Source organism: Lethenteron reissneri, chromosome 39, assembly GCF_015708825.2.
Source record: "Lethenteron reissneri isolate LAM-NWPU_2019-01 chromosome 39, ASM1570882v1, whole genome shotgun sequence".
Classification (NCBI taxonomy): domain Eukaryota; kingdom Metazoa; phylum Chordata; class Hyperoartia; order Petromyzontiformes; family Petromyzontidae; genus Lethenteron; species Lethenteron reissneri.
In genome coordinates this window covers 822,026-837,145 of record NC_083817.1, presented here as the reverse complement: position 1 = coordinate 837,145, position 15,120 = coordinate 822,026, and the positions used below count along the sequence as shown (strand labels likewise).

Genomic DNA, 15,120 nt, shown 5'->3' with positions numbered 1-15,120 from the left:
TCGTTTCTAAAACAATTCGACATTTAAAAATGAAATTAAGTAAAAGTGAAATTTTCAGAATGTTTATTTAGAAACGGAAAAAACAGTCAATACCGCAGCCTTGGCTAACACCACGGGGGTTAATAAACATCACACACCTCTAATTCTACAAAGCAGAGATTTCAAAGTTTGCGATGGTTTACAAGGACATTTTAAAATCTGACATTACACGAACCCCCAAACGGGCTTATCACAAACTACACGAAGGCTTAAACCATCATCACAAAGTTTCATCGCCAAAGCAGTTTGTGAGGCAAATAACGAGAAGCGGCAATCAAAGCGCGAAACCACCCAACGCTCCAATGTGGGATGCGACGGTGCCGTGAACTCTTCCAGCAACGCTGTTCTTGGGCTGTGGGATTGATCGTTGCTGCAGGTGCGAGCCACTGCGCATGCAGGTACGGGACAACTGCGAAATAAGTTCACCATAACCGGTTGTTGTCACAGACTTTCAATTACTTCGAAAATAAGTTCAAATTAAGAGTTTGTCCTGGGAATTTAAAAGCACAGCAATCTAAACAACTTACGATGTTCAATGAACAAGCAGGCAAGAGCGTCGTGCCCCAGGAGGGGGTGGGCTGCGTCCATGCCATCGTGGACTCTGCTGGGCCACGACCGAATTCTCCGCACGACGCCACGGGGCAGGAACCGGCGCCTCTGGAAGGGCTGCTTCGTGACGTCATTTACCAAGGGCCGTTTCGTATTCACCACAGTGCAGTGCGGCTTTTGAATGGTCATTTTTTTTAATTCACCGAATTCGAAAACAATGTCTCCACTTGTTATTTTGGCTGCCTCCCCCTGGGGTCTAAGCAGCCCCGTTGCTCCTGGTGCGGAGCGATCCGCACGCAACACGCGGTCCATTCCCGCTCACGGCTAACATCAAGCGATAATAGAACTGGACTCGGCATCAAATATATGCCCGGTGCGGTGTTTTAATATCAGCGGTGGAGAGACAAAGGCGGCCGGGCGTGGTGCTAGCCACCGACACCCCCGTGTTGGCCAAGTCTGTTCAGGCGACACGGGGGATCTTTGACCAGATTTGTGCTTCTGACACGGGGCACAACTTTGGGCGTGCCGTGTTACTGTCCGCAGCACTCATAATCTGGAGAACACGGTCGTAGCATCAGCTGTTGTATGTCACGTCTTAGCATGGCAGTTAATCCACAACGATGTTTACAACTCGATGCTGTAAACGTCCTCCCCTGCAAAGCGTACACGTGACTTGACGCAGTTCACGAGCAACAATTCCAGCAACACTGCAGCAAGTCGCTCGAGCCACGTGTCAACGACAGAGGTAAGTGAACGACGCGGGTTGTTTAAACGGCGATTACCTTGTCGGGTAGACATACAAGCTTCGCAAGCTTTGGCAGAATTGCTCGTCGTGTGCATCACATCAATTATCAAAGTAAAACATTCTGCTCGCGAGTTTGTGTAAATTGTGAACATTTTTGACCATACTAGCACGGTAAGTGATCCTTCAAGCTGAAATGTTACCTTCAGACACCCAGGTTTTTAAGAGGAAATTCACTTTGTGTAGAATGATTTGAATGACCGCTGCAGAGACAACCGACTTGGGGGGATCGTGGCAGTGGTCTCCTTCGCCAACGAGAACAGCTGTTCACCCCCCACACACACAGGAAGCGAAGCCCCGTGGACGTGTCCGCGTTGTCCCTCGCCTGGGCGCGTCGCCGCCACGCGAACGGACGTTGGGGACTGCGGCGTCTCGAACGCCAATTCTCAATTCTCCCTCTCGTCTCAGACGCAAGAGCGACACCGCTGGGCACGCAGGCGGAGATTAAAGCGACTATCCCGTGCCACCACCGGAGGGAGTCTGCCAGTTGAGGACGCTTCTGCTGTGCCAAGAGGGGTGATGTCGTGTGCGCTGCGGCGGTGCCACCTGGGATCGGCGCATTCCTCGCCCGCACAGTGGCGGCCGTGCTGGCACTCGGCCTCTGTCCACTGTAGACCAAACCCGGGCATAGTTCTCGGTCCGCTTTGGTCCATCAGAACGGTGCAGTTCACCTCAACGAAGTTCAACACACGACCGGAACGAGACCTTGGTCTGCCAATTCCCAAACGGTCCGGGTCAAACCCAGACCAGTTGGCGGCAACCCTATAACGTGCAGCTTGTGCATATACTCTCAATGATAACCATCACATTGTATCTGCAATTGTGATGATAAATCCCGTAGTAGGCGAGGACCAAAATCATCACGCGTTTCTTGTCAAACACGGAACTGTGCATGCTCTCTATGCTGGTGAACACAAGGACTCATTCGCATGCAGTGTCATGTCTGGCAAATGCATGCAGACAACAATGACTGCTGGTGCCAGGCATCCACGGATACAGCAGGTTATGTCAAGGTTAACCTGTTTGAAACCTACCTGACAATTCAAGATATTCACCCGAATATTTAAAAGGTTCACTTTCCCACGCGGGTGCCTCTCAAGATCCTAGCAGGGGCAGCAGTCTCCGCGACGGCTACGCGGCGATTTTACGGCGTCTCAATCTGAGCGCACCACCACCACCGTGCCCTCGGGGTCCTCCTCCTCGACCACCATGGGGGGCAGCACGAGGCAGCTCCTCCCCGAGGGGACCCAACAGATCGGAGCGATCGCCGCCACTGCGAGCTCCGTGCCTCTGGCTCCGGAGCAGGCGAACCAATTGATCGGTGCCGTACGGCTGCCCAGGGTTTGGCGCTTGGCGCTGCGCCGCTCTCACGACGAGTTCTCGGGTTGCGACGCCGCGGGTCGTTCGGCACAATGCAGGCTCCCGGCACGCGCAGCGAAACGTCGGACATCGGTCCGAGCAACACGGCGCGAGCACACGCGGAGAGGCGCGTGCCTGGCCGCACGCGCCTGGCGGCATGCGCCGGTGTCCCGAGAGGTCATCGTAGCGCTCACGAGCTCTCGTTTCTACTCGGCACAAAACTTCCTTGGCATCCACGTCGTGCCGAAAAATCACGCGGAGACGAGTCGCGAGCTAAACCCTCAAACACTGGCATCACTGGCATCACTGTTACGCTGCAATTTCTACGACATTAGTACAACTTACCTAAAACAGACGCTCCTAACGTTTAACACGATAGCTTATGCATCGTACTACAGTCTCGTGACATAAAGCAACTGCAACCCTCAAAACATGTACGTGTAACCGACGGTTATCACCAAAATGCTCGGATAGTGTGCGATGGTTATTGGGTTTGAAGATTCCCTTTGCAAAAAGTTAAAATACAAAACAGGGCTCCACAGCACTGGATGTGGTGGTGCAGTGCCGCCGGAGAGAGGCACCCAGAGCGGCCTGTGACCACGCGGCCATGGACAGAACAACCAGTGGTGCGGAGACATCCCTGCGGCGCGCAGCCTTGCTCCCCGCCACAATGCATCACTCCCTCCAGTGTTTGGAGCAAGAATGACGATTAACCTTGAAGTGTTCAACGTAAGGAGCCGATCTCACACTTAACTCCGTACTCAAACTGTTTATTTGCAACAACAAAAAACCGCAATGATAAATTGTGGAACGCATCAATGCAGCCCCGTTTAAGAGTCGAAGGGCATGTTAAGGCAATGATGTCGAAACAGTTTAGGGTTCGGGTGCAGAGGCTGCAGGGATGAGTTTGTAATTGGAAAAAGTGCCAAATCATGAGAAATTTGCATTCAAACGAAGGCACTGATTACCGAAGCCACCGGCATGGACGCGTTTCACTGTCGTGCTCCGTGTCTCCGCGTGTGACGGGAGAGCCACGCGGAACCTCGCGGCTTCACAACCGCAGCAACGGCGGCGCCGCCCACACCTTGGCCGGGCCACACGCCGGCCGTGCCCCCGCGGCGGGAAGCTGGCCGCTTCACAAGTGAAGCGTGAAGGCTGCTCGTGTTGGAGATCCCAGCTACCTGTCATCAGCGAGTGCAGCAGCAGCACACGATCTCACGGGTGAATACTTTACTTGCTAAGAGGCGGTTCTCTTTCTGGTCGATTTGAATGACTCAGTGAGATCTAACTGGTGATAAACCGGGCACACCCTCAACATTCAAATTCACTTTAATACGGAGAGACAGGTGGGGCGGGCGACAGGAATGGATGTTGGAGCAAAGGGGGAATCTGACCGCCGACTTCCCGGAGAGTGGAGGGGCCCTCCGGCTCGAGAGGCTGCGGACGGCGGCGGCGGTGCCGCAGCCCGCCCCCCCCCGGCACGGCACCGCTCAGATGACCGACTTGGAGAAGGAGACGCGCAGCAGGCGGTTCTTCTCCAGCTCGTGGTTGTGCAACTCGGCCAGCGTCTGGATGGCCTCCTCCAGCGATTCCATCTGGACGAGGGCCATCTTGTGGTCGGTGCTGTCATCACCACCACGACCACAAAACCGCCAAGGTCACATGCGACGCATCGGACCGGCGTGCCGCTGCGCAGCCTAAACACGTCACCGCTTCTATCCCCGGCCACGTTCTCAAACGCCAGATTAACTCTGCCTTCATTATTGCAAAAAAACAATGCTACTGGGGCATTATCGGGTAAACGTCCAATTTATTCGCAATTGATGTTTGGGTCGCTTCAGCACCACCGGGAACGCTGGGGTGCGATCCACACACATTTAACAATTACGGACAACCTTCCGCCGGTAGTTACAACCGGCGTCATCAGTACGTTGCCAGAACTTGACTGCTGTCGAGAAAATGTTCACCGATTCTGGGCCTTAAATAGGTGAGGTGACATCATGAGCACACCGACATAGGTGAGCAGGACTTAGCAGGAGTCATACCTGCAGGTATTAACAAACTATTAAACATCATGGCCTTGTTGGCAGGCATGTTCCACAACTGCCGACATTTGTGTCTCGTGCCGATATTTCATCCCGTCGGGCCAAAAACACACGCATTACCACACAAGACGTTAAATAGGAGCTGCTTATCTATGTGAGACAAACGCAAAGACAACAGGCAGAGGGGATTTAAGAGGCCTGGCCTATTGTTTCAGCTGCCACGCCGGGAGATCGAATCGGCGAGCTCTGGATTGCAACTCCGCTGTGCTCACCGTTACGCAGCAGCGGCACATTTGCGTGTAGATCCTGGTGAAAGATATTCAGAACAATAATGTAAAACACTTACGCAAAGAACTTGAGTGCCTTCACTACGCAGCCATTGCTCTCAAAAAGGGTCTTCAGATCATCCTCCAACACCGAGGATCTGCAAGAATGAGAGGTTCAGTGGCAGTCAGTATGCGAACAGCAAATCATTTCGAAATCTGAGGCAGAGAAAGAGATGGCACGGAACGACGGTGGCAGAACAATGGACGCAATAAAGCAAGAAATACGAGACACAGCGATGCACTTCATAGAAACGCAAGGCACGCGTCCTAGTCCATCAGTCGACTGGCGGCCTTCTGTTGGCTTTCCCGGTGATACAGACACCATGTTTTAACAGGCCACACCCTGCTGATGAGACTCAGAAAGTCAAAACCAGTCCAGGGTTTAACATTTCTGTAACCCATGTCCGTAGGCCGATGGGCCAACAGCGTGTTACTGTATTTACTCTGGTAAAAAAGATGCCCATCTGTATTATTTTATTTTCCACAATTCCAAACGCAATACCACGTAATAGTAAACAGCTGATACGTTTGTTGTACGTTCTCCCCCGGTTCTGCGCGAGTCTTCTCTGGGTTTTACGGTGTCTGCCCATAGCCAAAAACATCCCAATGCTGAAAGACTTCCAGAAAACGACTCAATCGGGACAATGCACAGAAACATCGCCTCCCGACTGCGAACACTTGGCAGGATCCTCCGCTAATAGCGTCTTGAGACTCGGTGAGGTTTTCTCTTGTTTAGACGAGCGCAATAACACGTGCCAGTGTTTGCTCAACCCTCGGCCATAATAGCCATAGATGTTTCTAGCATTTTGTGTGTGCAATTCTAATCCCTACGAGGGGATTGCCTCTGCCAAAGCAGCAGGAAGCAGCCGGGGCAGACGTGCGTGGGAACCCGAGTAGCAGATTAGGAGGATTTTCTCAAGAAGCACTCTGACCATCATCTCGGACCACTGGAATTCTCACACAATCTCAAGAGTCTGAGAAACACAGGGAGAGAATCGCGTCGCTGCTCTGGATTGTAACGAATTCCGCACGCCCCCCCCCCCACCCCTCGCGAACACGACGGCGGCAGAGGCAACGCGGCACCCGACGGTCATCGTCGCGTCATCGCGAGCGGTAATCACGGGGGGGGGGGGGGTCGAGCGATCTCACGGGATGTTGGAGAGGTGCAGCGTGACGGAGGGAGGGAAGATGTGGTGGAAGTTCTTGGCGCCCATGCGGCGGAAGCGGTGCAGCGGCGAGTCGGAGAAGTCGCGCGTCAGGGAGTCGGAGCCGTCGCGCGGCAGCTGCACCGTCTGGTAGCGCGAGCTCGTCACGCGTATCGGCTTGCCGTACATCCGCTGCCCGTTCAGGTGGCTCATGGCTGCGGGAGGGTTCGGCGGGAAGGACGCGACGCTTATTTCTCTCCCACGGTGGCGCGCGTGCCACCGCGGTGGGAGAGACGAGTCGGACCAGTGGCTCGGCGGTTGGCGCACCGACCCTGGCACTGACGAGATTCTGGGTATGAATCCGGGTTTGGGCTGCACCCGATTTAACTGGCGAGTTGATCGACTCCACCCAGACTCCAATGACTGCAACAAATATTTCGCCATGCGTCGCTACGAAACTCCGGCTCTGTCCATCACACCTTGATTAATCAACATAGCCGACATCAATCCACAGCTGGATAAAGGCCTCCCCGAGCCACCGTGACGACGGCGTGGTCCGCCTGGCACCCAGCACGGCCGCCCTCCGAGACGCGTCCCGCTCCACGGCTGCCACTTCCTCACTATCCTCGACTTTTGGCCGTCATCTCTTCTTGCGACGTGTCCTGCCAAAACCTACGCCTTGTTTTTCAAATACGAATTTTTGTTCAAAATAACATTTTCATCATGCCCTACAGATACAATGCGGCTCCATCACGCTGTCGCTAAAATCACGCTGTCACAGCGCCTCTGTGTTGAGACAATTCCTCACCGTCATCGTCACGATTTGGTGCATGCACTTCATCTGTTTTACGCATTGTTACGTTCTAACTATTCAAATGAAATAGCACAGGGAGTGAGAGTTTTTGCTAAACTTTTAATGTTAGCGTGGTGAGTGTACAGAAATAATGTTAGCGGTGTGCGTTTAGTACCGGTGGCATGAGGCGTCGCGTCGGCGATTAATGTTGATTCTCGAGCGTACGATACAGGCATGGAATCGCAGTGTATGAATTAGTTTTTTTATATTTGGATATGTTTTAACTGTTTTGTTCACGTGACATTCTCCAGCCCATCAGATGCAGCTCCACTCACTAAAGGTGTTAAAAAAGGTTACAACCCTTGTGTTTTTTTATTTTCATTTTCGACAAAGCCAACCTAGAGTACCGGAGTCTAAATGTCGTGTGCGAGGACCGAGATCCCTGAGCGAACCCTACGGAGTGTAGCGAGCTACTGTGAGCTACCGTGAGCTACCGTGAGCTACCGTGCGCTACCGTGAGCTACCGTGAGCTAACGTGAGCTACTGTGAGCTATGGCGAGCATGTGGGGCAGGGGGCCGCCACCTCACCGATCTGCGCTTGGTTGGAGTCGGCCATCTGGATGAGCGCCGTGTCCTTCCTGTTGTAGAGGATCTTCACGCGCAGCACGTCGCCAAACATGCCTGCACGCGGCACGCAGACCCACGTCAGCACCGGCACCGCGCGGACAGCAGCCACCGCCTCCTCGCCGCTCGCCCTCCCCTCCAACGCGTGCCCCACCCACACACACGCACATGCGCGCACACACACACGCACGCACACCGCACACCACACACGCACACCACACATACACGCGCGTACGCACACACATGTACACACGTACACGCGCGTACACATCCCTGCCTCTCCTAGCTCCGCGCCTACAGCGATGCTACTGCCGGGTTACCGCGAGAACTTCCCACGCGACGAAGCTGCCCCGTGCGGAGTGCTGGAGCTGCGCAAGGCCTCCACTAGACGGCTCTACGGAGCATCACCCGCACGTGATTTGGCCTTCGTCCTAGAGAAATGCTGCGCTGGTTGTGGGGATTATTCGATCATACTTCACGGAGCTGCTTGAGCTCGTTGCTGATGACTTTGGCCGAAAACTGTGGATTGGTGTGCTGCAGGTGATGTTGTGTGGGAGGGGGAAATACTTTTACATTACAAACGCCATGGGACAAGCCCCCTGGCTTCCCTACACACAATGCATGTGGCTGCCCCCAGGGCTGTGGTAGCTGCCCTCAGGGCTGTGGTGGCTGCCCCCAGGGCTGTGGTGGCTGCCCCCAGGGCTGTGGTGGCTGCCCGCACGCTCCACAGAGCACGCAGGGCCTGGCCTAGCGCAGCCCAACTCATCCTCGGCGTCAGCGCCGCGGCTGTCGGTGGCGCCACGGTGCCGCGTCTCACCGACTTCGAGCCCTGCGCAGGGTTCCTGGGATCTTGTGCCAGAGTTGTAAGTGCCTCGTAGCGGCAGATTACGAGTTGCTATGGGATACATTCAGCTGGGAGGGTTGCCGACTAGCCTGGTTGGTATGGTGATCGCACAATGGAGATGTTCTTGTTTATAGATGCTATATAAATCCAAATGGCATCGTATTGTTCATACAACACTGTAAAGAGATAAGTATGCACGGATATTTCCATAACAAAACACTTCGGGGTCACCAGTAAAATAAAATAAATACTTCAAAGCCTTACCTTTCACATGGAATAAAAACAATGGTTAGCAAACTTGCAAACACAGTACTTGTTAAAGTTATTGCAACTTCTCGGCCTTAGTAAAATGATCTTATTCGCTTGCTAACATATAAATGTAGCCGTTTTACACGCGATTTTAAATTAACGTAAACGGTCGACTGTGAGTTCATGAATACGAACACAAACGAGGCAAAAACACAAATCCGTCAGAACTCGCATGCTATTAATCAAACACGCCGTGGTACTTAGCAGCACAATGAATGCATCTGCGATGAACAGATGAGACACGACCACCGGGAAACTTTAACTCCTTCACCAACACCGCAGCCTCCGCGGCCGTGGACCTCAATGTGCCAGCCACATTCGGCAAACCGTTGTGGCCTTCACAAACGTTCCCAATGAGTGGCATCTATAAACGCTTATTTAATAAGCGTCCCGTGCCTTTGCACAGGGGCGGCTCAGCTGTTACAAATTCCGCGTTGCTCGTGGCGAGGCCCCAATCAATCCCAGCCTCGAACGGGCAACTGTGGAGAAAATTGGTTTGGAAATTTTGGCGCCCTCGGCAGTTTGTCACGCAGCCGTTGCGGCGGCCTCTTACATCCGCGAGCCTCCCTCACGGGAGCGCAGACCGCCCGGGTCACGTCTCAACGTCAAACCGCAGCGATGGGCTCTGAGATTAATCACACATCCGTCCATTGGGGTGATCTGGGTTCGGAGGCGGATGGCGAACGTGCGCAAGCACTCCCTCTTGGGCACGAGCTGGTGCGCTGCACGCACAGCTAGGAGGCGCGCAACTCCACAGAGGAACGGGGCTCGGTACCCTCAGGGTATTCTGGTAGGTGCCAGCGACCCGGCACCACGACGGATACATTCCTCTTGCCAATTCGCAGGCGTCGAATTCTCTCCTTTTTTTTCATTAATTCACCTGCGTGCTCGCAGGATTTGTAAACTGGAGCACCAAGCATTTATTTTTACAAGGGCCGCTTTTGTACCTTTTAATATCTGGATCGAGAAAAAAAACTTAACCAAATCCCGAGGAAGCTACACGAGCCGTGGTGAAGGCGTTAAAGAACGAGTGTATCACCCCCAGGTGAGGTTGGATGCAGGGCACGTAGAGGCAAGGACATACCGAACAGATTAAAGAGCCTTTGAGGCGTAACCGCCTAGAGAGAGGAGGAGGAGGAGGCGGTCGAGTCGGCAAGATAGAGCGGGCAGAGCGCAGCCACACGCAAGCCACAGTCGTGTCCACAGAATGGCAGGTGCGGGTAGGGGAAGGGATGGAGGGAGGGAGGGAGGGAGAGAGAGGGAGGGGAGGAGGGGGAGGGAAGGAACAAGGACATGATGATAAAAACATGAAGCGACGTAAAAAGGAAGAAGATATGGATGCAGGAAAGCAGCCTCGAGTAGAGGAGGGCAGGAGGAGAAGGGGCAGAAAGGAGAGGAAGCAATGGAGCAGCGCGGAGCCAGGGTGGAGAAGGGGGGTGGGGATAGCAAGCGGGAGGCAGGGAGTTGAGAGAAGAGAGAGAGAAGAGAGAGGGAGAGGCATGGAGCTCAAGGGGATGAGAGGAAGCACGAGGGGTGGGGGCAGAGGCATGGAAAGAAAGACCGCTGGAGGAGCGGAGGCAGTGAGGGGAAGAGAAAGATGAGGAGAGAGGGAAGCCATGACGGGGAGCAACAACGGGAACTTGGAGCAAGAAGGGAAGCGGCACGGTGCGTGACATGCAGGCTTTGGATGGAGGCAGGAGGGGAGGAGGGGAAGGGAGGAGGAGGAGGAGGGAGGGATTGAGGGAGCCATCCAAAAAACAGGAAAACAAAGATCAGCCGGGGTGAGGAGGAGGAGGAGGAGAGGAGAGGGCACCGACGACAGCGGCGTGGCTCGCGACCGCGGCGAGGAGCCGGCGAGGAGGGGGCAGGGAATGAGGACAACCGCTCCTAGATTAGCACAGAGATGCAGTTTTGAAGGTCGTAGACAGAAGAGGCGAGGCCGCTGTGGCTGGGCAGGGCAAGAAGAGAGAGAGAAAGAGCCAGAGAGAGCAGACAGAGAGACACAGAGAGAGAGAGAGCGCAAGAAGAGAAGATGCATCAGATCGGTAGAATGTGGTTAGATTTTGGCGCAGGCCAACAGATACAGCAGAAACCAGAAGTAAAATCATCAATCGGCAGGACGAGTGAAGGAAAGACCATGCACGTACAAACCTCGCGCGTCGTGGGTTTTGGCTTTGGTTGAAGTGTTCACCGAAATTAACTTGGGCGGCCGATTCGTTAAAGTAACAAGTTTTGTAAGAGTCAGACTGTGGTATAGCAAGGGCCAGACTAGCAATGTAATGGATACATTTGATTTAAGTTTAGCTTCATATCACATTAGGTATATTTTGCGTTTCTTTGAAAAACCAATGTTGTGAATTAAGCTAATGTCAAATGGAAGTAACTCAAATGTAATGTATTTTGTATTTTTTGACGTACATAAATCTTCCCTTTGGTAAGTCCGTAACGTTGCAATCGAAGTTTTTACGGAAAAATCCCGAGCGCTGGCTTTTTGTGTTTGCGGAAAATGTTGCACATTTGCCCTACGGCTTCGGGTGTTTCTAAGAATTTGTGGAAGCCAAACTGAGGGAAACAGAGATCAGAAAAGGCAAAGAGTAATGCAGAGAAAGACAAGGGCAGAATGGACATTGGAGGTTTCAGACGTGCGATAGGAGACAAAGTGAAGCCATGCCAATCTACAGCTCCACAGGTCAGCATGTGAGCATGGCCCTGTCAGCAAGTCAAAGGGGTTACGTGAAGGTGTAGAGAGCGAGCGAGTTTTAAAAACAGTAAATCGCAAGCTCCTTGACAGATTCAAATGGGCTGCATTAAAATGTACTCGCCCAATATCGATAAAAGAGGATTTTGGGCTTTGGAAAGAATTCCAAAGCAGCGCTGCCTTTTCACAGAAACACACACTCGCCTGAGATCACGGGAAAATACCCTTCTCTTCGCAGCCCAATTCATTTTGTTTAACGAGGTGAGAATTCAAGAGACCAGGATAAGTTTAACTTAATTGTCATGCATAATCCCAATTCAGCAATGTTAAGGCATTTGCGGATAATTTGTCAAATCTGGCCCCCGATGCCGGCACGCAATGGCCAAATCTTGCGAATGTCAAGGGGTCCTTGACGTCCACCGTGCGTGAAGCTGGCAGCGCGTAGCGTCACGGCAGCTGGCAGCGCGTAGCGTCACGGAAAGAAGAACCTCTGGGACAAGCGGCGACAGCGCTGCCGCTGTGCCGCTCGGCGAGGACAGATCAGCCAACTCGGAGTTGGGAGATCGCCCGTCGCACCACGGCGGGGCCTACACGCACTACACACCCTCGGTGGATGTTTTAAGAGAATGAACAAATGATTATATTGTGCTGGCACATGAACAACTTCCCACGCGTGGATACTAAAATGGTGGGGATAAAATCATCAAACGGTGCCGAAGGAATGTATTATGGCAAGTAATATTTTGCAATGGCTATAAAAGGTCTACTCCTGCGTGAAGTTATAAGTGGGCAATCATTAACATCTGAAGATATTTTATTGTCCGGTAAGATTTGACAAAGGTAAAAATGCCGTAACAACTGTAACGGCTGATCGACTAAATTCTCTATACATTTTAGATTACGGTTGACTCTATAATTCTGCTTACAAAGCAAATGCAGTTGATCTGCAAATATATTTGAATGACTTACTTAAAAGAAAATAAGGATTACATTGATATTAAATCAGCCGTTTTAACTCTACCTGTAATTTAAGCCAGTTTATATGGGTATTTTGTGCTTTTGAAGGATTCCATGTCCACTCATGGAAAACTGTTCTCATGTAAACTGAAAACGGCGTTGTTCAACGGGTTTTTCCCACAACCCATGGCTTCGAGACGAAGGCCCATCGCCCAAAACTTTGCCCAATTGGAGTGCATGTTTCTGTCACAAGGCGGCGTGATGAGCGCACGTGGCGAATGTTTCTGTTGGCGCTCACGCAGCACCACTGCCAATGCAATCCTCGCAATTTTCAAGTTCTAGAATTCATCGTTGTACAAAAAACTACTCCCGAGTTGTGCGGCACTGCTCCACGTGAACACGCTGACAAACTCGTGAGGTTAACTCGAAACACTCACTGCACCTTCAGCTTGTTATGGTGAACAAAAAGAGCCGCATTCAAACAAAATGCTGCCGGAGCTAGATTGGAGTGTTAATTAAAACAACGTAAGAATCATAATAACAACAACGCAAGAGCACAACATTCCTGTAAAATCAAAACCGCCTCCACATGCAGCACACACATACACACGGTGACTCATTAACAAGCAGCAAAGACACCCCCTTAGAATGTTCAGTGTCAAGCAAGTTGCTTTGATGGGGAAATTTAACAAGGACTTTGCCTGTAAAGTTTAACGGCAACACTGTCAGGATTGACAGCTCATATGTGCCTGTTCTTACATACGATAAAACAACTACTTGTAAAGAACCAATGACTTTACAACCACAAGAGTATCCTCCCCAGCAGATGAGAAGCTCGGCCAACTGCAAAAGAATATGTGCTGCCCTGGGACGAAATAAAATATGCCAAAGGACATCAAGGGAACACACCCTACAATACCTTGGAATCTGCCGTATATACACACACATATCCTAAATGTGCATAACCATTACAGTCCAAAACCAATGGAAGAAGGCATCCCTCCACGCATTGTTGGTCATGGACGTTTTTTGGACCATACTTCACCACGCTGGTCAGTGCGGGTTGGTGAAGGCTCGGGTGAGGAGGCCAGAACCGGTTCTGATGTCACTCGCCACCGATGTTAGCCGTGGCCGGGAATCGAACTCGAGTTGGCGGGTTCATGGCGCGGGGCGCGAACCAAGATGCACGTCTGCATGTCAGGATGCAATAGCCTCCATAGTTTGTGGTATTAGGATGGAAAGGTGGCTATGAACGGAACTCAAAACTTCCAGTTCACAATTCACGTGAAATGGAAGTTTTACTTTACTACCGTATAGTTCTAATAATAAGTTCAACTCGTAAGGTGCCGCTGGACTCGCTCGCTCTGGAACAGAACGACTCAGAGGCACTAGCAGGAGGAGCCAGACCAGGGGGAAGGTAGCAGCGGCTACACAGTGGTGGTGAGGTGGTGGTGAGGTGGTGGTGAGGTGAGGTGGTGGTGAGGTGGTGGTGAGGTGGTGGTGAGGTGGTGGTGAGATGGTGGTGAGATGGTGGTGAGGTGGTGAGATGGTGGTGAGGTGGTGGCGAGGTGGGGTGGTGGGGTGGTGGTGAGGTGGTGGTGAGGTGGTGGTGGTAAGGTGGTGGTGAGATGGTGGTGAGGTGGTGAGATGGTGGTGAGGTGGTGAGGTGGTGGTGAGGTGGTGGTGAGGTGAGGTGGTGGTGAGGTGGTGGTGAGGTGGTGGTGAGATGGTGGTGAGATGGTGGTGAGGTGGTGAGATGGTGGTGAGGTGGTGAGATGGTGGTGAGGTGGTGGCGAGGTGGGGTGGTGGGGTGGTGGTGAGGTGGTGGTGAGGTGGTGGTGGTAAGGTGGTGGTGAGATGGTGGTGAGGTGGTGAGATGGTGGTGAGGTGGTGAGGTGGTGGTGAGGTGGTGGTGAGGTGAGGTGGTGGTGAGGTGGTGGTGAGGTGGTGGTGAGGTGGTGGTGAGGTGGTGGTGAGATGGTGGTGAGGTGGTGAGATGGTGGTGAGGTGGTGGCGAGGTGGGGTGGTGGGGTGGTGGTGAGGTGGTGGTGGTAAGGTGGTGGTGAGATGGTGGTGAGGTGGTGAGATGGTGGTGAGGTGGTGAGGTGGTGAGGTGGTGGTGAGATGGTCACGAGGAGGAGCCGGCACCAAATCCCTCCCCATACTCTGCTGTCTGATATTGGCCAATTTGTGAGTGTTTTCACTCAGTGATGTGTCTGCAATGTTCCCTTGATCAGCCACATGTGTGTGTGTACTCGCAGATCTTGCAAGGTAGCAGGGGTTATTTCCATGATGTCTTAGGGCCTAAAACTATTTGACCGTACTAAGACTTGACACAAAAAAACTTTACTTCCGAGAGTGTTGCCATTAAGGCATAACATACGGGCTTCCTCAGTTCGGTGGTCACAGCCAAACCGCTGGGGCATAGGAACTCTGCCGCGAGTCGCTTTCTCCGTTCCACTACCGACCCCTAGGGGGGCAGAGCTGGCTGCCGGGAGGGAACAAACCCACGGGTGGGCAGAGTCTATCCAGGGGCCCCCACGCAACCGGAGCCCCGGGCGGGGAGGGGGGGGGGCCACGGCGCGGGCCCCGTCGTGGATACGCCACCGGGGGGGCGGCGCGAGAGAATC

At 52.8% G+C, this 15,120-nt stretch overlaps 2 protein-coding genes across 7 annotated transcripts in view; both read right to left on the bottom strand.

The window, feature by feature from the left end:
- Window positions 1–46: 46 nt before the first annotated feature.
- Window positions 47–15,120, bottom strand: part of LOC133352001 (polypyrimidine tract-binding protein 2-like) — a 37,209-nt gene continuing 22,135 nt past the window's right edge. For 4 of the 6 annotated variants that reach the window (XM_061567674.1, XM_061567675.1, XM_061567677.1 and 1 more), the window contains 5 exons: window positions 9,920–9,953; window positions 7,647–7,739; window positions 6,270–6,480; window positions 5,141–5,218; window positions 47–4,372 (listed from right to left, as the gene is read on the bottom strand). In XM_061567674.1, the coding sequence (XP_061423658.1) occupies window positions 4,240–4,372; window positions 5,141–5,218; window positions 6,270–6,480; window positions 7,647–7,739; window positions 9,920–9,953 (549 nt within the window). In that variant the 3' untranslated portion in view covers window positions 47–4,239. The remainder of the gene's footprint in view (window positions 4,373–5,140; window positions 5,219–6,269; window positions 6,481–7,646; window positions 7,740–9,919; window positions 9,954–15,120) is intronic. The other 2 variants (XM_061567679.1, XM_061567680.1) reach the window with 1 other exon arrangement.
- On the bottom strand, window positions 7,753–15,118 carry LOC133352002 (uncharacterized). The gene is made up of 2 exons (XM_061567681.1): window positions 14,731–15,118; window positions 7,753–14,676 (listed from the first exon to the last, which is right to left on the bottom strand). The coding sequence occupies exon 2, from the start codon at window positions 14,651–14,653 to the stop codon at window positions 13,688–13,690; it is 966 nt and encodes a 321-aa protein (XP_061423665.1). The 5' UTR covers window positions 14,654–14,676; window positions 14,731–15,118; the 3' UTR covers window positions 7,753–13,687.